Below are 25,537 nucleotides of genomic sequence, written 5' to 3' on the forward strand. Positions count from 1 at the left end.
AAAGTACCATAAAGGCTCAATATGCTCACTACAAAGACAACATTGAGCACTACAGACCTGGTATACATCCCATTTGGGACATTGTAAGACATGAAGTGTGTGTGTGTTTAAGTGGGGCAGCTGTAAATGATCCCGTTTAGGTACTAGAGTAGGGGACTTTTGTTGGGCTCTAACCCTTATTTGACAGGAAATCCACACTTCAGCCGTTAACGGGCGGTGGACTTAAAGCTCTCCAGAGAGAGCAGCGGGAAAACGAAATGGTTTGAGGTAAATGCCAGACACCCGGCCCGCTCTCATTATGACGCGTGCAGGTCATTTCTGTTTTTTTCTTAGGTCTTTTTTTATTTTTTAACCTCCCTTTGGTGTGTGCAGAAGTGGACAAGCAGGTGTAGAGGTGCATGTGGACATAATGTGTGTGTGTGAGTACTCTTGGGGCTGCAAATTTAAGGTTCTAAACCCTGGCAACAGGCACGTAGCTGCACGGTCCACCATGCACACATCACGCTCGCAACGTCAATCAGTGTCAGCGGAAAGAAGAAATCCAGACGCTCGGGGGGGAAAAAAACGGTCTTGGAGTAAGTTTTTGTAGTTTGGTACCTTTTGAATTACACCTCGCCCTGTCCCAAGTGCTTAAAAAGCACTAGGTAAATAAGTTAGGTCTGACAGCTGATTATGCATCTAGGGAGACGATGTTGGAAGTAGAAGAGCTCGTTCAAACCAAAGGGAGTATTAACTTCCATGATTTATTGTACTCAGACCAGGACCGTTGCAGACGATTCCAAACTGTCAATCATTTCTCAACGTTGTTAATTAAATCATGCGACGTTTGGTAGCCCTGTGATGCCTGGGAACAATATGTTATTATAGTTACCGGTTCGATGTATAATCGGTGCAGTTAACTTACCTTTAAGTAAAATAAGGCTCAGCTTCTTCAAAAGTTTCTTTACGAGATCCTTTTGTTATTGATCAAAGAGCGAGTTGGTGACTCCTCCGTCCAATCAAAACAACACACCTTAGTTCCATTGACAAAATAACACTGTCAGTATCAGTATATAGAGGAAGAAATTCAACAACGATTGGGATGACGTCTGGGTCCTCCGGAGATTTCCCATTTAGAATAAACTCCAAGACACACATGACTATGTTACCCCTTCTAGACTGAGAATACCTTAAGGCATCGACTGACAATGAAGTAGAATGAAACTAATTCAACTGATCCGTCTTGGGTAGATCTGAATCGGACTATCTGCATATGTTTAGCTGCCGGGTATTCGCCTTTTTGATCCGTCACATTATATTAAAAGCACAGCCCTCTCCACCAGGAATCATTCTTAGATTTACATTTAAAGACAGCTTTTAAATCCTTTGTAAAAACAAAGATTTCTCTCTCTTGGAGGACCCAGCCTTTTATAAAGTTCATGTAGAGTGGTTTCAGCTGTGCTTTGCTACAGGGGACAGTTTGCACGCTTGCTCTTTTTTGTTTTGTTAGATTTACATGAGGCGATATACTTGGCCACGTCACAGTTTTCATATTTTCCACTCTTCATGACCTTTTGCGTTATTTTGCTGGTGTGCTTTGAGCTGTTGCCATCTTTCACAATGTATTTTGTAGTGTTGGATTGCTGAGTAAATCTCTCTGCCCAGGATTGTCACATAACTTCATCATCTAACATCACAGTGCCAGGTATAAGCACAGTTATTTAATGGCTTCTACACTGATGACGTTCCATATACTTATAATTTCACCTCTGTAGAGCAGAGTAAGCACTACAGCTTCCTATAGTTGTACCTGCCAGGCTTGCAGTAAACAAATTTTGTAATCTCTGGCATCTCTGTGTTAGTTATGCTGTTGGTTGCACTTTCATATTTATTTTTAAAGAGAAAGTCATACTTTCTGGGATACTGTGCATGGATTTACTCTGTCTAAAACCTGGATCCTTTGCATTTCACTTTCTTTTTTTGCTCTCGTCACTCCCCCACATTTATTTCATGGCTCAGGAACCACGGAAAGAGGTGTGGACAGAAACTGTGAGAAGGCGGAGGTGGGAAGACCTGTGGAGATGGGTCATCATCAGGTGGATGGTTTGGAGGGAGGAAAAGTGGTTTGTGAAAAGCATCTCCTCCTGTGGCCAAAACCTGACAGAATTCCCCAAACACGGACTTATTTTCTGACTCGTTCCTTATATTGAGCTGCCAACATGTGTGGGATTTAAACTGATGGACTCTCATTACTGATGATATGAGCGCTTTGGAGGCTGTGGCTAAAGAAGTAAAATCACATATTTCAAACAACTGAGGCACCACGGAGTTCCTATATGAGCTGCTTTTGATCATGCACACTTAAAATATTTGACTGAAACCATTGTGACTTTTTTACCATCCTAACCACAAGTGTTGGTCTGCCAGTGTGCAACACCTTGACCCAGTGCACACACATTAACAGGTCTGATGATCCTAAAAGCTAAATTCAACCCATTTCCTTTTAATTGCTTTTCACCCCAAGCTGCCCAACAAACACTCTCCCTGTCCATGCGTCCCTCCACTCCTGCACATGAAGGAGGCTAATCACCGGTGTGATCTCCCCTTTTTCACCTCTGACCCCTCCAACACAAGAATAACAACCTCCACACCAGCCCTCCAACCCCTCAGTGGTTTCCCCCCAATTAGGTGGGTGCTTTTCCCCTGGCAGATGACAGATGAGGGGTCGACGGGGTTGTCGGACCCCCTTGCTAGACTCTCCTTGTGCCTACTGAAGGATGAAACAGGAGGACGTCCTCGCCTTGGGGAGTGACAAGGGAAAGGGTTTCACGATGGAAGTCGCACTGACGTAGATAAATGACTGTCCAAATGCTGGGCACGAGAACACAAAGAATAAGACCTGACTTTCTGCTGACTTAGCAGATGGAAAATAAATCCTGTTGGAAAGATTAGGGAAAATGGATTCGACAAGAGTGTTCTTAGGACCGAAAGGCAAGAGATGAAAGAGATCCAGCAAACCTCCGTAGACGAAATGGCTGTACCTGGACAGAAATTACAAGAGCTGTGGAAACACTAGCAGTTTTTAGCATAAAGGGAGTCATAAAGAGATAACGCGTGAACTAGGGGATTTAAGAGTCATCCAAAAAAAAAAATAATAATAATGATAATGAAACTGATAGCATGGGAGAAAAAGATAAGGTTGTGATTGCTGTGCTGAAACAATGCCACGAGCCCTCTTCCTCTGCTGCAATAAAAGCAGGGCAGCGGTCACATGAATCAAGGCGTTGGGGGGCTTTTCCCTTTCTGTTGTGTGTTATGTCCACCGCTAATGGGCAGCAGATGTGGAGGTATTTCACAAGTGTGGCTTTGCAAAACATTCCCGCACATAAATCCAATTAGGCTGGGTCCTTAACACAAGCTAGCAGGCCAGTCGATGAGCAGAAGAGCATGGCTCGGAGGACTGCCCAAACACGCGGACACAACTGACTTAGATGATCAGAATTTTTCACAGCAGGCGGAGAAACATGCACAGTTAATCGAGACCAATTCCCTGGAAACCAAACTTCCTAAATCAGAACGTTTGCTATTTGGATTGGTCTGTAGTGAAATAAAAACAGAATCCAAACTTTTACCAACTTAAGAAGCTACAAAATATCCAAACGTCACATTAATTAACACAAACACATAGAACTGAATATTCCCAGTTCCAGTGTTCTTGATTGTCTTTGTGTGACACTGTGTGCAAAGTCCAAAGGCTGAACTTTGCACACAGTCCAAAGTGATGAAACTGATGGCACATGGTATGCAGCACATGCGTGTGCATGAAGAATGCAGTTGGACTGGTGGAACGAGGCCCGTGCTTTTGTTCTTTCACTGTTGAGACAGACAATTGTGAGGCTTCTGTTGGACTGGTTATCCAATCTCTGCGAAATTGGGTTTTAACTGCACTGGATGTGTCCGAACTCCTGACAAGTTTGCGTTGCATGACTGACAAACTTGACTAGGAAGAAATTCCGCATGACGAAGATGTGAGCAGTTTTCTTGAAGGCTGCTTCCCGAAAATTGCTGACTGCTTAATACTAAATGAATATTGATATTCATTGATTTTTCAAATAAAAGTTACAAGCTTAAGCTTTTTATAAATGTATGTATAAAAATGCCACTGGAAATTATGTGATTTGAATTGGGAATCAAAATCTATTAGCATGCAACAAGTTGTACTTCAATGCTGATGCCAAAAAACGCATCCAACAGTTAAAAAAAAATACACACTGCAATTGTGGAAGCAATTAGGTAAAGTAAATGAACTGTACCAAAGTCACGGCAGCATTCTGCGATGGGATCATGGGGTGTTGTTGTTAGTGTGGCAGCTGCCGCACGCTCGTCTGGCACCTCATTCAGTGCTAACTGGCTGCACGTGTGTCAAAAGGACAGGTCCAGATATATTACATGCACACACACCGAGGGCTACATACTGTGCAGGCGTAAATGCACACCTCGACACACAAGAAAAAGGCCGGTGTTCCGGCACGTGTGCACACACACACACATACACACACTCGCTAATCCCCCACTTTTAGAGGCACAGCAGGAGTGCGTTGGTCTTGTGGCGCTTTATTAACTAGGGTGGGGACAGGGATAGAGTAGGGGGGCGGCAGGAGGGAATAGGATGGAGTGGAGCATGTGGGGAGTCCCACCAGGTGCTAATAGATTTCCTGCAGCTTTGAAATGTTTACTTGTATCGGTCCCCTGGAATGGACTCGGGTTTCATCTGTGGCAAATTAAGCAGACCAAAGTTTGACCTCCGAACACACAACCTTGCGGGGAACATCGATAAACAAACTTACCGAGCGGGGCAAAACCTGTGGGCAACATCTACACAAGGTTAGATGCTGCTGCACCCTCGGACTCTTGTTTCAGAGAAAAGTTTAATCACACAGCAGCACAAGGAATTTATTTCAAAATTCTTTCAAACACGTCGAGTTTGTTTCGTAGGTCTTAAAGGACTAGCCTGGCATAAGGTTTAACTTTTTTTTTTTGTCTGAAATAATCACATCGCTTTTGGTAGGAACATTTTGCACAAAAAAAACTGATGTCAGTGGGCGTCAATTTTCAAGTCTTGGCACATCATTTTATTTGTAGGTCTGGACTTTGATTGGGATATTGCAACACACGGTCCAATTTAAGCAATTCAACTGCATATGTGTTTACTGCTCTGAAAGAAGTTTTCGTCTTGAACCGAGCGTTCGCTACATCCATCTTCCTCTAAACTCTGACAAACTTCTTGCTCCTGCTTAAGAAAAGCCTCCTCACTGCCGTGTTTCATGATGTGGATAATACATTGAAGGTAAAATGCAGCTTAGGGGTATTAGTAGCGACTTAATAGTCTTCCCAATTCCCAATTTTCTCTTTTTTATTTATTTGTTGGTCTTTTACAGACAGACTCCATAAAAGCGCTTTAAGGTTTGTGGCTGACATGAAAACAAACATCAGGTTCACAACTAGCAGGGAGTTTTGTCTAGAGATCGTAACTTAAGTCACACGAAGATATGCAAGACATCTGGGGATAATAAAAGTTGTCCAAGATGCTCCCGCTGTCTAAAATGTCATGGCTGAAATAATCAGTCTGAATAAAGGATAGTTTTCTTTCACACTTTTCTTATCAAAACACTTGGAACTAAATACAAAAGTGAAGTTGAGTTAAATTATTACAGAAGATACTCAATCTGAAACACAATGGAGTGAGCTCTGCGTTTCTGAATGGTCCGATTCCTTAAGGCTGATGTTAGCATTTGCAGCCAACATCAAGATTGTGCACCCTGCTCTTATTATACACTGATTAACACTCATTTGCACTCGCTCTGCATTAAATTACCCCGGTGCAACCCACTGCTGTCAAGCTCCACCACATGCCAACTCTTTGATCCCGACATCCTCTGTAGTTCCTTGTTGTTGTCCTTGTAATTTGTGTGTGGCTCTGCGCGTGGGGCTCTTCTGTAGGTGTACATCTGAGGATTTACAAGTTTGTTTATCTCCGTTAGGTACAGAATGTGCGAGTGTGTGGGCTTTGTAGGAATATCGGCGTCTGCGTACAGCATCCCTCTTTGCGATGCAGCTGTAAGTTAATTTGGCCGCGGTGGATGAAGCCTGGCGTGTCAGAGGATCTTTAAAGAGCTTAAATTTTTATTTTTGTCAGACTTCAGAGCTTAATCACCATGTTATTACACATGGTTAAAATGTGCTGACTGACTTCTCTGATCAGACACCTGTGGCTCACAGCACAGGAAATAACTCACAGTCCACCAGCGTTAAGCTGTCGACCCGACTGTTACGTAACTTCAGCTGTATCTATTTGCTAGGAGTCTCTGAGCAGTGCCAGCACATAAAAGTCCTACGTTGGCGGGTGCAGCAAAGTGACTCATTATTTGCCACTCTCAGGACGAATTTGTCTGTTTTGTCTGTTGGTCACAAAGACAGTGAGCCGGTGAGTCACAGATAATCATTTTGCATGACTGATTAATGCTGCATCACGCTGCTGAGTTTGGAATCTACGCTTATCTAAAAAGAGATCATTTCCTTTCCAGAACTGGCTCGTGTGATGTAAACAAGCAGATTAGTTGTTCTGTTTCCTGAGAGAGCAACACTTTGGGTTATATGCAACAGATTTCACCGTTCAAAACAATCAGATTTGTCTGATCTTAATTTTGATCTATATTCCATTCATTAAATCCCAACTATAAACCAGTACATTTCAGCCTGAGCAAATCTTAGTGTTGCCACTATTCAAGATTAGAAAGATAATCGAGCATGCCGAGTTTCATTAAATAGCAAATGGTTATTAAACTTTCACCCATATTTAACCCTCCAACAGCCCTAAGAGACGGGATACAATGGAAAGGCTTTTTATTCTGTGCGCGGTCTCGGCAAGGTCGCACTGACCCTGCGTGGGGTTTGACAAGGTTTTGTGTGTGTGTGTGTGTGTGTGTGTGTGTGTGTGTGTGGGGTTGCGTGAACTGACAGGCTGACGGGACACCCCCCATCCCTTCCCTGTTGTTGTCAGGTGTGGTGGTTGCGAGGTGGTGAGGAGAGACTCAGAGACCCAGATTGTGATAAAGATGATGCTGGATTTAATGAAGAGAGCTCAACAGTCCAGAACAGGCAGCACGGCAGAGAGTTAGCACACAGCTAATTACCGGTGGCAACTGAAAAACTAAGGACTGAAAACGAGAGCTAAACCAACACAGGACTTTACAGTTCTACTGTGATGGCAGGCAGACAAATGACATACAACATACCTTTGACAAGGACCAGACAAGAGACAGAGACAACAGGTGGGGGTAATCAAGGGAACGAGACACACCTGGGAACAATCAAGGGCTGACAGGAAAACACAGAGACTCGGGGAAACAGGACTAAACACAGAAAATCCCAAAATAACTAAATCATGACAGTTGTCCTCCAAAGTATCGCTCTAAGAATGCGGGAGGGTAAAAGTATTGCAAGGGAGGTTAAAAAAAACAAACAAACTTTTAAAGAATTACAGTAAATACTCAACTTTAGGTTGGTAAGTCTCCACAAATATCAGATTATATTTACAAGCCAACTGGTTGAGTCCTAAATGCTATCAAGACATTAACTAACTGCACGCTTTGTTCATATGACACAAAGGTTTTCTGCAACAATTGCTCCCGATGGGTCTAATGTAAAAAGGATGGAGGTTCTGTGTACAGGTACAGGAACACACACACACACACACACACACACACACAAAAACATTAGCACGACCTTCTGTGTAGCATAAGTAAATACATCTGCTGCGCTCAGTCCTCTGTTTTCTCTGAGACAGCTGGGATCTCCACCTGAGCTTCACTTTCTCCTCGGCCAAAAAACATGAAAGGAGCACGAAAAGCAAATGCTACCAGACTGCAGCAGTTACAACAAAGCAAGCACATTAATGACCAACAGGTGGGTCACGAAGTGACACAGTTCCCAAACGGAGTACAAAGTCAGACAGACGTGATAAAGCAGGTGGAGGACATTTGGAGTCTAAGCTGTTTTGGAAATATGAGAGAGACTTTGACTGGTAAAGAGGCTCTGGGCCACTCTGCTCCTTTTATATGGAACAAGCAGCGACTTACCTGGAAAACAACCAAACTGAACTTTTGGAAATCCAAATTATAAGTATTTGAGGTTATTTGATGCACCTTTTTAATAGTCTACTAGGAAACTTCAATCATGTCTTGTAAATTTTACTGTTTTTTTTTTATTTATTTTTTAGCTCTAACTTTTCCCATTTATGGGAAAATCTTATGTTGCTCATCAGGCAGGTCTCCTTTGGAAAATAAGTTTTTTAATCTCAGTGGGACACAACCTGGTTAAGTAAGGGGAAAACCACTAATAAGGTTAAAAAGAACTACATAAAAACTTGGTAAGTTACCCGATAAAAATACTCACACACAAGAGTATTATATTTAGTTTTCACATGGTTTCTAGTAGATTGGGTTTTCATAAAACTGACAGATTTTTGCCTGCCCACCTCACAAATTTTCCTAATAAATGACATCAATTCAAATAAAAACCCGCTTACTTATTTGAGGTTAGAATTTCAGAAAAAAGACTAAGGATGTCCTCCAGCTCATCCAGCAGGTTCTCAAGGGGGTTTTAGCACAGCAGGGATATAAATCCCGACCAGTGAGTTCTGTCCGGAAAGCTTCCAAAGGGAAGAACCCAAAAATCCTCCTGATCAGATCCTCAAACCGCCTTCAAAAGCAGGCATCCGTTAGACAAAAAAAAAATAAAAATTGATACCTCTTTTAATGGAAAATTGAGGGTGACTAAGAATAGCTAAAAGTTGCGGGCTATTTTCCATCAGTGGGAAACAATTTTCCTCACTTATGGATAAAAAAACCAGTCCTAGAATGAAATAGTCTAGAGAAAAAGACGAATCCACAACATCGAACAGGACAGAGCATTGAAATTGCCTCCATTTGCTGCAGTTTTCCTCTATATTAGGGTCGAACGACGGTAGAGAAACTACATGTGTAGCACATTACGATGACAGATTAAAACTGATAAATAAGGCCGGATATTGTTTCTCGTTTTACATAAACCAAAGTGTAGTCAGAGGGATTTTCTTGTTAAGGATCGGACAACAAAACCGAACCCAACAACCAGGAGCTATTTAGGCTAGATGAAAGAAAGCTGAACTCCTACTTTAATATCCACCATCATTATCGCATGTCTGAACATGCCAAGAGTTGGATGCCGCTGAGCCCTGAGGGCAGAGACCTTCTGAATGAAAGGCGTAGAAAAAAAAAAACGCTGATCATATCCGCAGCCTCTTTAGTGCCTGTTAAGCAGAAGGAAGAAATCAGAGCAGTCAAGAAAAGAGAGCACCTTTAGGAAGAGTTAAATAAAAGTGGTTCACTTCATTGCGGTTTAGGGTGGTTGCACATTTCTCTCCCGAGCCCCGAAGTCAGACCTTTAAAATTACACGGAAGAGCTGAAGAGGAGTCGACGTGGAAATGATGCAGAAACAAAAGGAAACCTCAACAACGTCTTGGTGGTCTTATTCTATCTCGAGGTTGTCCGTTTTCCTCTAAACTTAACCCACAAAAAATCGTCCCCCCTTTTTGTTTCCCCCCTCTCTCTCTCTCTCCATCTCTCTCCCAGGAAACATCTAGGAATCTTTCTTGGCGACTTCTGCGGAAAAGTAAACCGGGTTTGTTTCACTTGTGCACAAATGCAGACTCTGTGCAGACACGAAACAGGTTCCACATGGGGACAAACGCGCTCTTTGATAAACTAAAGGTAGTCGCCACCAACAGATCGCTTTCACAGAGCAGGAAGGGAGAGCGGAGAGAAAGTATATCTTCTTCATCTCGGGTAGCAAAGAATGAAAGGCACGAGCTAAGGAGAGGGAGGAAAATAAGGAACGCCGCATTTCACCAGAGAGATTTCAGGTTCCTGATTTATAAAGTCTTCAATGGTTTTCCAGTGACGCCGTTTCTACTGATTGGAAAGCCCATCTTTGCGCAAATAAACCTGCCGGTGTAATGAGAGAACGGCTAATGCTTTGAAACGTAATTACTTGCACAACAAACCGCTCTTATTTACTCTGCAGGCTGCGTACTTGTGGGGCTGGGGGGGCTCGATGCGCCGGGACGCGAGCCCACAGTCTTTGGATAACAATCAAAAACACAACACAACTGACCTCTCAGTGTAAACCAACAGGGTCATCTTGTTGCCAGACGCAAGACACAGAGCTGCTGGCAGGAAATCCTCCGTGGGCTGTTGACATCGCAGCTCATCCGTGACAGACAAGGAAAAACACTTTCGGAAGGGAAGAGTTTGAGGAGGAAAGGGGTCAGGGAATGTGAGCTAGACAGGGTGCTGTCACAAGGAAATATGACTTGAGCGTGATGATAAATTTTATGCCCGTATTAACTCAAAGAAACAGAATGCAAAGAAATAAACAACAACAAAAAACAGATTGCAAAAAAAAAAAACTATGCTTGAACAGATGTTTTGAAATAGATTTGGGGTTTGTATTCTCTTTCAATATGTACTTTTTTTTTAATAGACCAAGGGTGTCCAAAGTGCAGCCAGGTGGCCATTTATGGTTCCTGGACTGATTTCGTGCGAACTCCAAGCAAAATTCAACAGTGGTATTAGATTTTTGCCTGCCAGCACAGGTGGCTGCTATAAATGGAGTTAAAAAAAATAATTTGTAATGACCAATTGAAATCTCCCAAAAATGGTAGAACTCAAATTCATCTTTTTGTGACCCTGTATTTTTTTAAAATTCTTTTTAATTTAATAGTAAATAAGACCAGCAAATCCAGCGACTTTTACTCGAAAGGAGACCAAACTGATAGTCACACATGGTAAAACAGGCTGAACAAAAAAAACATTCACATGAGCAGCTGGCAAACTGTTGGTAACTCAGGAGGAGCTGCAGAGATCCACTGCTTTGAGAAATATGACCTTCGTGGAAAGTGGTAAGAAGAGAGCTGCTGTTCACACAAAGTGATAAAAATTCCTATTGGCAGTTTGCCTCGGGTCATGCAGGGGATAACGCAATGTGTGTATGAAGATGCTTTGGTTTAGATGACATAAAAATGCAACTCCTCTGCCTGAATACAAACACCACATCTGGTTGAAAACCAGTGCTGCTCATCATCATGAGCTTCCCCTTCCGCGCGTGGTGGGGCATCGTGGCATCCGGTGTGCATTTCTTCACGGAAACCGGTGAGTTGAGTTGTTTCCACAAAGTATTTACTCGGAAACTGAATCGAAATGGCTTCTTGGATTTTGAACTTGGCATCCTTTTGAAAACTATGAACTATTTTTACAGACTACTTTGTATTGGTAACAGGACACCCGAGTAAAATGCAGCGCAGGAAGTCCGTACTTAACAAAGTGACAAAACGTGAATAAGTTCAAGGGGTATGAAAACTTTTACACGGTGCCGCAATTTTAAACCGTCGGTCCCAGTGCAGTCATTTAGCTCCCGGGCTACCGGCAAGAAAGACCCTTTTCATTAAAAATGAACACTAATGACATCAAAATTGGTCTCGTTCAGAATGTCCCAAAGCGCCGTAAGAATTTCCGGTTATCCTCGTGAACCAGGGTAAGTTTAATGTGCGTAATAAAGAGCAAAATGAGTGAAAGGTTTGTCTTTTGGGAGCAGTTAAAAAAAAGACAAAAACCCAGCAACTCCAGGAAACTGCAGACTTGAGACGCAGCTGGTTTCAGGTACAAGTGTGAAGCGAACTGCATTAATTATGGAGCCACTATTTGGTCAACATGGAAAACGGGAATTACAGTAAATTTACAGGTCGTTGACAACTGATGCTGTGGTGCTATCTTCTTTGTTGTGACATTCTATCACGCGCTCACATGTTCGGATGGAAAAAAAGTGTATTCAAAATGTGATTACAAAAAAATCTGCTGTGGAAACAATCACACACACACAAGTATAAACTTAAGAAAACAGAGTAATGGCAAAATTTTATTATGAATATACCTCATTTGACATCAACTTTTCTCTCCCGGGATGTTCAATTTGTTCATTTACCCCTCGCCCCCCATTTGATTTACATGTTCTTTTTCGAAACAACCTCCACAACGTAAGTACAGTTGCCGGAGACTCTTTGTCCAGGAGTGCCAAAGCTGAGTCACACAGGGAGTGACTTGATGGGTCCATCCATCAAGAATATTCTCTAAGAATAAAATGGCACAATAGACATTGATAAAAAAAACTAAAAAAAAAACTCAGAAAGCAAACAAAACGATCCACAAAGCAGTCGTCAAAATTCCAGAAGGAAAAAGGCAAACCCACATGATCTGTATAGAGAGCACCAACAGAATCAGATACATTTTATACCACACTGAGTTTATATTGTTCCTGAGGTGACAGCATCTGATTTTAGCTAAACTAATTTAATAAATACATCGTTTTCCTGCCAAAAATGACTTGACAAACCATGCCAGCATTCTTAGCCCAATACCTACAACTTGTACGTACTTTATTTTAAATGTACTGAATGTGAGTCTTGTTTATTATTCCTACATGGAAGAATATAAATTGACAATTTTTTTTAAATATAGAATTTGTTTGGATAGTATTTAATCAAAAACAGTCTGTTATATGTGGAAGTGTTGTGGAGGCAAGTTGACAAGAGCCTGTGGTTTCACGGTAGTTGGGAATAAGATGAACATCAAAAACATGTCAAGGTCAAATATCAGCGTTCGAATGATACTTTGTCATATTAAGACATTAAATTATCTATAACAGAGGTTCCTGTCCAAACTCCTCATATTTGTTTAAATTTTAAGTTAATGGTGTAGCTCAAATTTGTGCAATTCCTTAAAATTCTAGCCTATTTTTGCACGCGGTTTGCTAAATTTACTATAAGTTGCCCAAGCTATTTTGTGGAAGCTAGTTATTTTTTCTTTCACCATAAAATGTACATTTTCACCCTTGATCATGATGTCCATAGTGAAAGACTATTTTGATTTGTGCAGCTTCCAGCGTCTGTGTCAGATGCTGCTCCTCAGAAGACGCTTTTACAGAGAGCAGTCAAAACACAAGTCATTGTTTTTTATTTTAAAATGTTCAAAGAAAGGCTCCAAGCAGGAGAGCAAGCTTTTTTAATTCTATCTGCACACGATTAACTACAACAGCACTAGAACGTTTTGATAGGTTAGTCATATCAAAACATGAAAAAAAAAAAAAACATGCTAAGATTAATGTAGCCTTTCAGCAAACTACTCCGCATGCACGTAGAGATAGACATCGAGAATTAAGAGGTTCTTCTCAGAGACGTATCTCGTCACGTCAAAGGAAACGGAGGAAACTGAATTGTCCAGAACATAGGGAGTAATTTCATTTGGACAAAAACAGCACTAATCAATACAGGCTTATTGGGATGACATGAAGTGTCACTTTACGAAGCAGGGCTTAATTAAACTGTGTGCACGTTTAATTGCATAAAGTAAGACTTATCAGCAAATATCTACACTACACATAACTTGAAAATTACATTTTTGAGAATAAAGTAAATCCTGTCAAGAGACATCTGTAATCTGCAATGTCCAATGTCTCTGTCTACTTGTAGTAAATTTGAGGGATTAACACAACACTAGAAAGCTTGTTTTAGTGTCATTTGGTGTATTAGTGGCATGGGCAAATGGGGGAGATAAGAGCAGGTTTACATGATAAAGCGCAAAACTTTCAGTCTATATGATATTCAGACTAATTAAAAATACACTTTAAGGCAAGACTGAGTACACACTGGTACTGGCACTATGACATCTTTGGTAGAAAGGAGGTAGTCTTTAATAGACAGCTGTATGTAAAGCCAGGAAACTTAAGAAAATCAACAAAGGTGATTCTTATCTGAGTGGGTAGAAAATATAATTCTATACAGCATTTACTGGAGAGTGTAGCAATGTAATAGAAAACAAACATGTCCAGAAGGTATGATTCTGCTGATTTTGTGTCAATATCACATAAATAGGCTGTATTAGGAGGTGGTAGAAGTTTAACACCATGCTTGAGAAGTCCGAAGGAGTTGTCAGGAAATATTTACAGCTAAATATGAACTGTAATATTAAATATTAACTGTAATATTTATTACAAGGCAAAACATAAAAAAAAAGTTTCCAGTCTTCCATAGCCTTTTAGAAAAGAACCAAAGCAAAATTAAACCTTTTTTTTAATCTGCACCGCTATTGTTTTCAACACAGCCATGAAAAGACAAAACTCCTCATATTTGTTTAAATTTTAAGTTAATGGTGTAGCTCAAATTTGTGCAATTTGAGCTACACCAAAGCTCAAATTGGTGTAGCTCAAATTGTAGCTACCAGCTACAGCTACTAGCTGTAGCTGTAGCTAACAGCTAGTTAGCTGTAGCTGTCAAGCTACAGCTAAGTAGCTGTAGCTTGACAGCTAGTTGATTAGCTAGTTGCTAGCTAAAAAACAAAACAAAAAATATGTACAACGTTAAGTTAATTTAAAAAGCGCAACATAGCAAACTATTACATAAAAGCAAAGTAGCAATTTTGCTTTTATGCTAGTTTTTTTTTTAATGGTATAGTTAAGCATGTTCTCCATTGCAGATTAGCATGTTAGCCAGAGCATGTAAACAAGTTAGCACTGAAACAGTGCTTCTACCAGAACTTTAAACTTCATAGTGATGCTAAAAACTAGTCATATGGTATCATGAAGTTTTTGTCTTGAGGGTTTCACTTGTAATGGAGGGAAACCCATCAGCGCTTACCCAAGTTTAAGAAATAAATCACAAGAAAACCTTTAGAAAGCTACCATTTTATATCTGAGAAACAATTGCTCAATTTCTAGTTTGTAGAAAATGGGCTAAACCACTGGTATGGTGCATCAATCATGGAAGGCATCAGTCAGTTTGAACAGTGCATCTAAACGTCATTAGTCAGGATTTTTTTTTTTGTATGCAGTAAAGCCAAATGCTGTCTCCTCAACAGGAGGGCAGTATTAGCTGATCATACCTTGTTATACAGTGGATAAATGCTCGACAACAACGATATAATGCTTTTCCAAGGCTACACATTTTAAAACAGCAGAAGCACACCGGATTTTATCAGCCATCTCCATGCAGCACAGGGATATAATTTCAGATACTTGAGTCGTGCCTCAGTAACATTGCATAAAAGCTATATCATAACAGGTTCTCCACAAGAGAATACAAGTTCAACTATATGGCACTTCCTGATAGTTGAAGAGGTGAATAGATACAATTGTAACCGCACTGCTGCTGTTAGAAGGCTAAAGTTACAGAAAATGCCTTCAGGATCAAAAGTGCACCTCAAACAGCCTTTAAAGTGGATGATTATACGAGTTTTGGTTTTATGATAATGCCAAAATCTCACTCATCTGCCGCCAACAAAACGTTTGTCACACAGAAATGAAATCCTTGCTTATGAAGTTTTGACTGAAAATCAAAAGATGCTCATGATTAATTATGAAACAAAGCAAATTGTCTAACTTTTTTTTTTTTTTTAGATCAGCACATAAAAATGATTACTGCACACACGCATCGGAACATAAACTTATACTTGCACACAGATACCCTGGCTTTGTTTCAAGTGCATGACAAACCGTTGTTTTTTTTAAGTTTTTCCCCCCCCCAGAGTGGATATTTTACAACGTAATCAGATTCTGTTTCTAACAGAATATCTGATGTAAAATGTCAACAGGAGGGATCATTTTCAAATGTAACCACACTGGTTACAGTTATTTTATATGCATCAGTTCCGCAGGGACATCAACAAATTCCTGATTCTCAAACTGCAAGTAAAGCAATGGATAAGTATCAAGTGAAGTTTTTTTCTTTTTTCTTTAAAAAGAACGCTTTCATGCGGAGAATTTGAAGCTTGGTTATGATGCATGACTTCCAGCCTGTTTGGGGCATATTCCACAAATCCTCCCGATGTTACAAATAGATAAATTAGCAACCAAAAACAAATCATTTCCGACACGCTTAGACTTGTGGGAAGCCCAGATTTCCAATGTGGCTCTCAAAGGCCGACACTTGATTTGTTTCCACTCGAGAAGCTGGCAGATTTGTTTTGCTTGGAAGCAGCTTTTTGATCAATTAGTGCATTCATGAAATTAATCAATTCTTCTAAAAAGAAAATAAGATCATGCTTCTGTCTACTTTTACAGTGACCTCAATCAAACATTTGTTTTTAAATATATGGTTGTATTTTGCATATACTTGGTGTCTGGAAAATGTATTCATAAGCCTTGAATTTTGCCACATTTCGTCACAGGGCAAATCACAAACATCTATGTATCCGATTGTGAATTTATTTGACGTGCCACTGTAAAGTAGCGTACAGATGAGGTGGAAGGAAGCAGAAACAAAACGTTTCTTCACAAAACTAAATGTATCGGCTTAAGTATTCAGAACACTAATGCGATATCTGTAGGTGAGAACCAAAGTTCGAGGCGTACAAGAAATTTGACGGGGCATGTAACAAATGTAAGAACAAGGCACAAAAAAACTAAAATATCCTAAACAGCAGCAGCTCGTTTTTGAAAAAAATGAAAGGAGCAATCAAAAGGATTAAGAATGCTGATGCATTGTAGGCAATTTAAAGAAACAGAAACAGCATGTAACTACAAGCAACAAGCAAATTATTAGAATACTCAATTTAATCTGTTAAACGGACCAATTGCTAAACTCCTGACAAACCTAAATTAAAACATGGTTCATTAAGTGGTAGCTATGTTAATAATCAAAGTGAACTTACTTTGCCTTTCTTAAAAAAAACATTTTCTGGACAGTTGGAAGTGTTGCTCTGTTTCTGAATGCAGAACTCTTGCTACCTCTGAGAAACATTTGCAACTTTCAAACATTAAAAAAAAGAACCCAGAACAATTTAAGACTTCTTTTTTTTTCTGTCCTCCATTGAATTTCCAGGGAGGGATCAGTTTTGGAAACAGGGCTGTTAAATAACTGGAGACCAAATGCACTTGAATTTAAATTCAGACAGTAAAATTATACAATGACAGCAAAAAATAAATAAATGTACCCCTCATGACCACAGAAAATGTCACTTACACCTCATTCAGATTCTTTAATGCATCAACCCTGTACAGACACTTCACTCAAATAACCAACAGTACACTCCATTTAGCAGCTACAGTCTACAGAGGGTTTGTCAGAGTCACGCAGTCCACATGGCACTAGACATTTTGTCCACTGAGCCTCAGAGGACACAAGCCGGATGTCTCCTGATTGGTTTAATGTGCGCAATGGCAACAAAGATTACCCTGGAACAATCCTAAAAACAAAGCAAAAACCAAGGCAGAAAATTCAAACGCGTAACTCCAGAGCTAATTTCAAAAATTAACTCGAACGTTAAAACTCCACACCCATAAACAAGCGCTCTCTGCGGCAGTACAAGAGTTGGCTTCTGTGAATGAATGTCGCTAAGGATATAGTTTCCGCTCGGGAGACGGGTTATGCCAGCAAAAGAACGTCGGACTGTAAGAGACACCGTGAAAATGTGGGTTTCTCTTTAAGTATCTCTAGGACAATAATAATAAAAAATATATGTACGACTTTGCTTCTACTGTAGAAAGTTGAAAACCAGAATAAAAACTAAGTACTGCAAGTCATTTCTTAACGTTTATTCTCTCTAAGGGTAATATTCTTCTCGGCATCTTTAATAGTCAAGCCACTCCACTCACGATGTATGCCAACAGTTATGCCACTGAACCAATGCTTGAAACGATCTCTTTCAGAGACAAACAGATTGTGTTTTGAAAATTGGCGATCACGGTGAATCTCTTCATTTCTCAGGAGAAGAAACGAGAGTCATAGTTGACGTCCAATCCCTTTACCCTTTGTCCTCTGGTAAATGTTTTCGTCCACATCACCCAAATGAAGACACTTTGAGAACACCCTGAAAACAAAATAACTTCAGTCTCTTCTTCTTTTTATTTATTTATTCTTTTTTTTGTGTTTGTTTCGAGCGGCTGTTTGCTTTGGGTGGCAGCTCTGGATGCTGGTAGCCATGTTGTTGTTGATCTGGAGGGAGGCTAGAGATCATGTTTTTCTGAGGTCATGATGGGATGGCATGGTGCCTCGAATCAGTCACAGCCCAGAGCGACACCACCTGAATGACCACCATCAGCCAAAGCGAGGGGGTCAGGCCGGACACCCCGCCACAGTCTGGGTCCTCCTCCTGGGAGGAAGAAGAAGAAGAAGAAAAAAAAACTTATAACGTTATAAAATAACTGTTTAAACTTGTTGTGTTGAATCACACTTTCAAGCTATTGCTGTACAGTGAAGGAGTGGTAACTATAACTTGGAGTGGATGAACTCAAATTCCAACATTGTAGCCAGTAAACAGTAAATCTGCAGCTGTAAAGCTAAACTGAATATATAATGAATCTGGAGAATCGTCACCATTTGCCATATTTCATTGGCAAATTTCCATTGTGCCAATGTAACAATTGTAGACTATAATTCCTGGGTTGTCATCCATGTTCTTAAGAGCATACTTTCCTGAGTTCTTATATGTTTGACTACTTCATCACGCTGATCATCACTCAATAAGTCGTTGGGTTACCGTATTTTCCGCACTATAAGGCGCACCGGATTATAAGGCACACCTTCAATGAACGGCTGATTTTAAAACTTTTTTCATATATAAGGCGCACCGCATTATAAGGCGTGTAGAATAGACGCTACAGTAGAGGCTGGAGTTACGTTATGCATCCACTAGATGGAGCTGCACTAAACGGAATGTCAACAAAACAGTCCGTCTCCGGTCGGCGAGGAGAGCCTTCCGCGACTGGGCCAGGGCGTGGCCGGACGATGATCACCCTTCTCCGTTCGCGCACAGCATGTTTGTGGAGAACGTAGTGCTAAATGACCTGCAGACGACCTGATTCTAGACGGTCGGTAGGTAGATAGGTCAGTCAAACTTCATTAATAGATAACAAACCAGCGTTCTGACAACTATCCCAGCATGCACCGTGCGCTTCTTCTTCTACCGGGGAAAATGAAGTCGGCGGCTGCTTGCCGTAGTTGCATGACCTGTTGTGGCTCAATATTGGTCCATATATAAGGCGCACCAGATTATAAGGCGCACTGTCGACTTTTGAGGACATTGAAGGTTTTTAGGTGCGCCTCATAGTGCGGAAAATACGGTATTTAAAATGTTTTCACATGTGATGCAGCAGAAGAAAACAAAAAGAAAAGCAGTGGGACTGTAGGACTGAGGAGCTGTTGCGGATGTAGACCAGGGGTTTGCAACTCCTGCCATTGACGGCCGGTATCCTGCAACGTTTGGATGCTCCTTCTGTCATTAACAAAAATGCATTCATTTTTGTTAATGAATGCATTTCATTAACCTGAAGCCTTGTTTCACAAAGTCTTGTGACCAAGACTTTGTAAAAATTGCTGAGATACCAAGGCGGTACTTCAGCCTTTTGATTCAGGTGTGTTAGAGATGTGTTAGGATCCAAAAGTCACAGGACACCAGCCTTCGGGGACTGGAGAACGTTGCAGACAAACGAGGATTTTGGTGGAGTGACACAAATCATGAATGAGTGTGACGTCCTACAGTTACCCCTGAGCCATACAAATCACAACTTGTATCAATGACATCACTTGTGTAACGACACCTACCTGGGACAGAGTGAGCGTTCTAAAACGTGTTTCTGCCAAAGGCTAAATGTTTGCAGGCATTTCCTCTCCAACAGCTTCCGACATTGGTTCATTGGTTCTTTCAATTTTTTTGGCAGCTTTTAACAATAAAAAACGTTCAAGATGATGGGGATTTGTGAGTTAAGACACCAGTTCACTACTTTTACTGTGTAAGCAAATATGCTAAACAAATGCTAGCTTAGGCACCATTATAAATAAGGTTGAAATTAAATACCGCAACTTGAGACTGAACCTCCTTAAGTTCCCTATAGACAAACTTTCTGTCTATAGGGAATTAGAAAAGTAGCAGTTTTATAATTCTAAACAGAGTCAGTGCATCGAGGAGGACAAGTAAAACATGAAACAAAAATGTTGAACCTGAATCTGAAAACGTGAAAAACTGTACGTCATACCTCTAAGCTCTATCAAAGGCGTGTAAGTAGTTCTTTCAAACCACTCGATCTGTAGGCATACCACGGTGAAAGCAAATTTGGAAGCTTTTTGGCAAATGGAAACCAAGTCGAGAAACATTAAGAGAGTCGCATGAATATCTGGATGCAAATGAGAGGCGAGTGATCTGTTTCTGCTGGTGTCTGGGTACGTCAAGAGTCACTAGAGGCGCAGGAGTCTCTGCATCTCGAGACAGATAATGATAGATGAGGAAAGATACAAAGAGCACGGTGCGAAGTTCAAAGTCAGGTGAGATGGGGAACATATTGAGGAGAGACAGACAGAGACAGGGAGGTGAAGTCAGACAGTAGTATAATATGAGCGAGTGACAGGCGATGAGGACAAGTGTGGGAAAACAATGGAAAAAGGCATGAAGTCATGGAACGGAGTGGCTATTTGAAAAAAGCAGGAGAGGAGATAAGGGTAGGAAAACAAACTGAGGACTGGAAACAAGACTACACGACACGAAAGCCAAAAACGGTTGGGTTCAGTGTCGGAAAATAACAGGACGTTCATGAGAGACAAAGAACTTGCTTTACGCGACTGACCCGAGACAGCACATGAACAGTGGCAGCAGTAACATGAGCAGAGAGGAAGCCAATGGGGAGCCAGCGCTCCTTCGGCACATGGCCTCATCCTAACCATCAACAGACAATCACAAAGCAGGACAGAGAGAAAGCAGAGAACGTGAATCATGCAGCAAAAGGTCAAAGTTAGAAATCAAACATAAGCAGAAAAAAACTCCAGAGTGAAAGAAGCATATCAAAAAAAAAAAAAAGTCAGATGCGTTCAATTAAGAGGCAATAAGAGTTAGTGCGTGGGTGAGTGTTTGCATTTGTGTGAGTGAGAGAGACAAAGCAGGCGTAGGAGATCATTTGTGAGAATGTCAAACCGACACTGGAAAAAGGACTATAGAATCAAAATAAACGGAGCGCTCCGGCCTTGAGGTTTCACACGCTAAGACTCTGTGCAGCTCAGAAAAAATGTTTTTTTGGCCTAGATATTCATTCATTCCTAGAACATCCGACTGTCTCTGCATGGTAGACCTTCACACGGACCTCTCTTTAGGGAAACAAGGAAGTGTGATGTGCACCAGGTAGAGATATTAGTGACTGAATGCTGCCATGGGTGCGATTCTTCCACGATATACTCAGCGAAAACGTAACTTGGGGAATTTCTTCTTTTTCAGTAAAAAACATTATTCTGGAATTTGGTTCGTTCTCTCTAATTTGTCGCTATTCTTTTCATTTTTGGGGAGGAGAGTGGAAAGTCAAAAAGGCAACAGTATTTTTTATTTTATTTTTTTTTACTTTTGTCTATATTAGGGTTCCTATACCTCGTCATGTCAAGATTACACACTTTTACAGACTTAAAAAACCCCCCAGAATTCTCAGTCCATTTTAAACCAAAGCCCCTTTAGGCTTAATTTCTTTTTTAGTGAGCTAAAAATCTTTTACTGAGCTGATTTTTACTCATCTAAAGCATAAAAATAAAGAGGAAGAAGACATTTTTTTCTATGTGACATATTCCTACAATTGTAAGCCTTTAAATAAGCAACTTGTATATAAAAATGCCTGAAATAAAAGTGGTGAGTGGATGGATGGACGAAGCAACCAACAGATTGATGATGGTAGGATGAATAGAGGAACAAACTTGATTTTTGCATGTTTAACTTATATAATCAATCTCTGATAACTTGAATGCATGGAGGACAAACTAGATGAACAAAGTTGATGCAAGAACTGTAATGTGTATCCTTTCAATTTCTATTTCCAATGTTTCAGATGTTAAATGAGAGTTTCTAACACCTATGAATCAGCTGCGGATGAAATTACAAATTTGAAACTGGGAAACTGCAGAACTACTCACCGGGAGTTATCACCTGGACCTGCACTTCCACTCAACTCTGTGGCAAGTTCTAGTGTCTTTCAACAGCTCACAAACTCACCATAGGTCTTGATTTACCTTAACTGCCCTCATATGTCCTATTTCCTGCAGCATCAGACAGCTATAAACCCACCGTTTACAGAACACCGCTGTTTAAGCTATTTCGAAATGTGTGCCATTAAAAACGAAGGAAAAACTTCAATAAAATAAGAGAAACAAAAACAATCGCCGAGTGCCGTTTCAGTCTTCTAAAGATTGTCCTTCTTACGAACTTTCTCTTTGGAAATTGTGCACGTTGAGGAACAATTTACAGAAAATCAATACTTCTGAAGAAAAAAAAACAACAAACATTTGTCAGTGATCTCAAGAAAAAAAGATAATAAAAATAACTTACGTGCTCAGTTTTATCAAAGCAAACTATTGGGCCTTTCCTGTAGCGAGGACTGAGAGCCATTTCACAAGGATCCGGCCCAGCAGCTAAGAAGTCAAGATATAAGAAACCATAACAGCTAAAGAGTGATTCAGCAAAAAAAAAAAAATCCATTCTCTTCATATGAAAAGCTGTGATTGCAGCAGACGTCGCTACAAACCAAATAACCTGAAAGAACATTAAATATTTAAAACATGGATTTTGAGCACATTGCTCAATATCTCCATGACGTGGCAGCCGTTTTCAACTCTATTGGGTTTTCCAAGAAGCTCCTTCCATAATTGAATGCAGGCTGGAGTGTTTGAAAGATCATCTTAGATTTGTTTGTAAGCTACTTGGCAGACTGATCCCTCGGCCATGTGCTTCACAGACAAAGACACAACGCAGGCCAATGGGAAGTTTGTGCTAATTTGGAAAAGTCAGTTGTGGCGGGAAATTATTGCTCTTATTACGGTCGCCGAGTCTGCTAATTCATTACTGCATCCAAACACGGCCGTCTTTGCACAAGTTTTTCTCAAACACCTGTCCACTGAATTAAATGCACACACACTCTGCCGTATAAAGTTTTTTTTTTCTTTTTTTTTCAAAGGATACACTGCTTTTCATCCTGCACTAACGGCCCCAATCCACATGACTGGCTGTTGTCTTGTTGTCTGTCGCTAATGATTAAGACCAGGTTTGTATTTGGCACCTTCTCAGCGAGGTATTGCCTAGAAAAAGAGAACACACACAGAAGAGAGATGAGAGCACTTTTTTCAACTTAAGTCCAGGAAAGACACAGTCTCACTCAAACATCCTCACAGGAGATGTGGGAAGTGGAATATTTAACCCAAAACGGATACAGAGGAAGATGCAGGAATGGCGCCTTGCGGGACTAACTCTACTAGAACTGATTGCAACTCAAAACAACAACATCATGGATGAAAATAAACCTAGGATATGTTGTGTGACGCACTTTACCTGGTGGAGTTTGCACACTCAAATAAGCCTCCAAAGGATGACTCATTGTTCTCAAAGAAGTACTGCGTTTGCTCTGTGATGCACACCTCCTTAGACATCGCATCCGACACTTGATCGTCCGTTTCAGCTGCCGGGTGATTTGAAAGCGTGTAGAGATTGGACTTTATTGGTATGATTAAAAAATTACAGCAATATAATCAACTTAGATAACAACACATATGTGCAGACAGACTTTCAATCAGCAGACTGAAGACGGGTCTGCACGAGTGAAGGAGTAAAGAAGAAACAAATAACGGCTGCAACGTCACAGATGTCAACAAATTTAATGTGTCAAAAGCTTTAAAATACTTTTTTTTTTGTTGCAGTGAGAACCTCACGCTAAATTTATAAAAATCCAACTCTTGAACTCGAGTATATTTGTTGAGCATGTGAAGAAGTCCATGTCACACCGTTCCTGTGCAAATTCTGATTCCTGTAGCCAAGATGTTATTTTCTATGGACAAATACGCTCCCTTTTCCTGAAACCAAAATTATGTTTGCAAAAAAAATAAAAAATAAAACAAAATAAAAACATGTGCTCCCTGCACACGTCTGCTTGTAAAATTCAGTCGAGACACATATTTTAAGTGGCAACAGGAAACTTACTTCAAAACTGTGTTTTATTAAACCAAAACTGGATCCACATGGCAGGAAAGAGAATTAATCCAACAAGGGAACATCTTCATCAGAAAACAGACGAGCCTGCTCTCCGGGCTTTGTTCTGAAGTCGTTTGCGATCTGTCATTTCTAATACTTCACTTGGCACCTCATGTATCTCTGCTTCGCATGTGCGACAACTGAATCTACCCCAAGGGGAGGGTTTGATTGAGTTTACAAAGTTTATTTTCAACAGCAAAAAAAAGTTTAAGGCCAATTCGTTCTTTTGTCCAAAAGCAATACGTGACCCTTTTACAAGCCAATTACGTCTGACGAGTGAGTTCTGAGCCATGGTCTAACTTAAAGCTTCAAAGCCCTTTTTAATGAACCAAAAACTCAGATTTAAAGTTAAGAAAGCATCTTAAAGATTAAATCAAACGCACTCACCTGCATCCAGAAAATTTGGGAATGTGACGCTGACCAGCAACTGCTGCACAATTGACCTAAATCCAAAGGCAAGAGTTCAAAAGACACAGAATATTAAGCAATCGAAATATCTCAACCAATTCAAAGGTGCATCTCAATCATTTATAATACAAATTACAGCTGTCACCAATTTAAAAGCATCACCAGAATAATGGGCTTCCTATCAAAATAGGACACACATATTTTAGGAATGGTGTCCATACAGATTAATTGGGAGAAAAAAAACCCCCAACTAATAAAAAATAAAATAAAAATTGGGTAGTTGTAGCTCATTCTAATTGCTGCTCCAAGAGTCCTGGCCCCACCAGGGGAAAAAAAATCTGATTACTAACCCCTAAATCACCGCACCGACTATTTGTAAAATAATAAAGTTGGTTTGTAAGGCTCTGAATGCAGGCCTCAATACATCTCAATTGATGGTCAAGTATGAACCATATGGACCCCCCTCAGGTTATCAGAGACCTGTTTTGTGTTCCCAGGGCCAAATACAAACCAGGTGAGGCAGCATTTAGTTTCCATGGTCCTGAGCTACAGGATAAATCCCCTGAAAACATGAAATGAGCAGAAACTGATGGCTCCTTTAAATCAGGACTAAAAACATTTTTCATCAGTTTATTCTTACCGGCCTTGTTATTTGTTCATTATGTGCTTTTCATTGTTCTTTTGTGTTCTCCTTTGGCCTTACAGCTATACTTTTAATGCACTGCTTTAATATGGTTTAGTTAGTAATATCAAAATCAAATCTTTTGAGAAACTGAATTTGGGGGTTTTATTGGCTGGAAAGCCCATAGATATCAAAATTAACAGCTAAAGATAATAATAATAGAATAATTTCGTTCTATATGCAAGTTCCACTTCGTGAAATTCTACTTTTTGATTTGGTTATTTGTTGCGATTTACCTGCAAATTTACAACAACATTTTGCACGCAAGTAAAAGTCGTCCAAACCAAACTGCAAGCTAGCAACAAAGTTGACTCAAAGGCCCAATTGCATCTTTTTTCT

The 25,537-nt window shown here is 40.4% G+C and overlaps 1 protein-coding gene across 6 annotated transcripts in view; it reads right to left on the minus strand.

Annotated features, from left to right (window-relative positions):
• Positions 1–15,647: 15,647 nt before the first annotated feature.
• The window catches only part of cacna2d1a (calcium channel, voltage-dependent, alpha 2/delta subunit 1a), an 81,930-nt gene continuing 72,040 nt past the window's right edge, over positions 15,648–25,537 (minus strand). For 4 of the 6 annotated variants that reach the window (XM_016677362.1, XM_016677361.1, XM_016677360.1 and 1 more), the window contains 6 exons: positions 24,496–24,551; positions 23,413–23,539; positions 23,047–23,162; positions 22,417–22,499; positions 20,684–20,772; positions 15,648–18,216 (listed from right to left, as the gene is read on the minus strand). In XM_016677362.1, the coding sequence (XP_016532848.1) occupies positions 18,180–18,216; positions 20,684–20,772; positions 22,417–22,499; positions 23,047–23,162; positions 23,413–23,539; positions 24,496–24,551 (508 nt within the window). In that variant the 3' untranslated portion in view covers positions 15,648–18,179. The remainder of the gene's footprint in view (positions 18,217–20,683; positions 20,773–22,416; positions 22,500–23,046; positions 23,163–23,412; positions 23,540–24,495; positions 24,552–25,537) is intronic. The other 2 variants (XM_007564019.2, XM_007564017.2) reach the window with 1 other exon arrangement.

Source organism: Poecilia formosa, unplaced genomic scaffold (genome assembly GCF_000485575.1).
Source record: "Poecilia formosa unplaced genomic scaffold, Poecilia_formosa-5.1.2 Scaffold154, whole genome shotgun sequence".
Lineage (NCBI taxonomy): Eukaryota > Metazoa > Chordata > Actinopteri > Cyprinodontiformes > Poeciliidae > Poecilia > Poecilia formosa.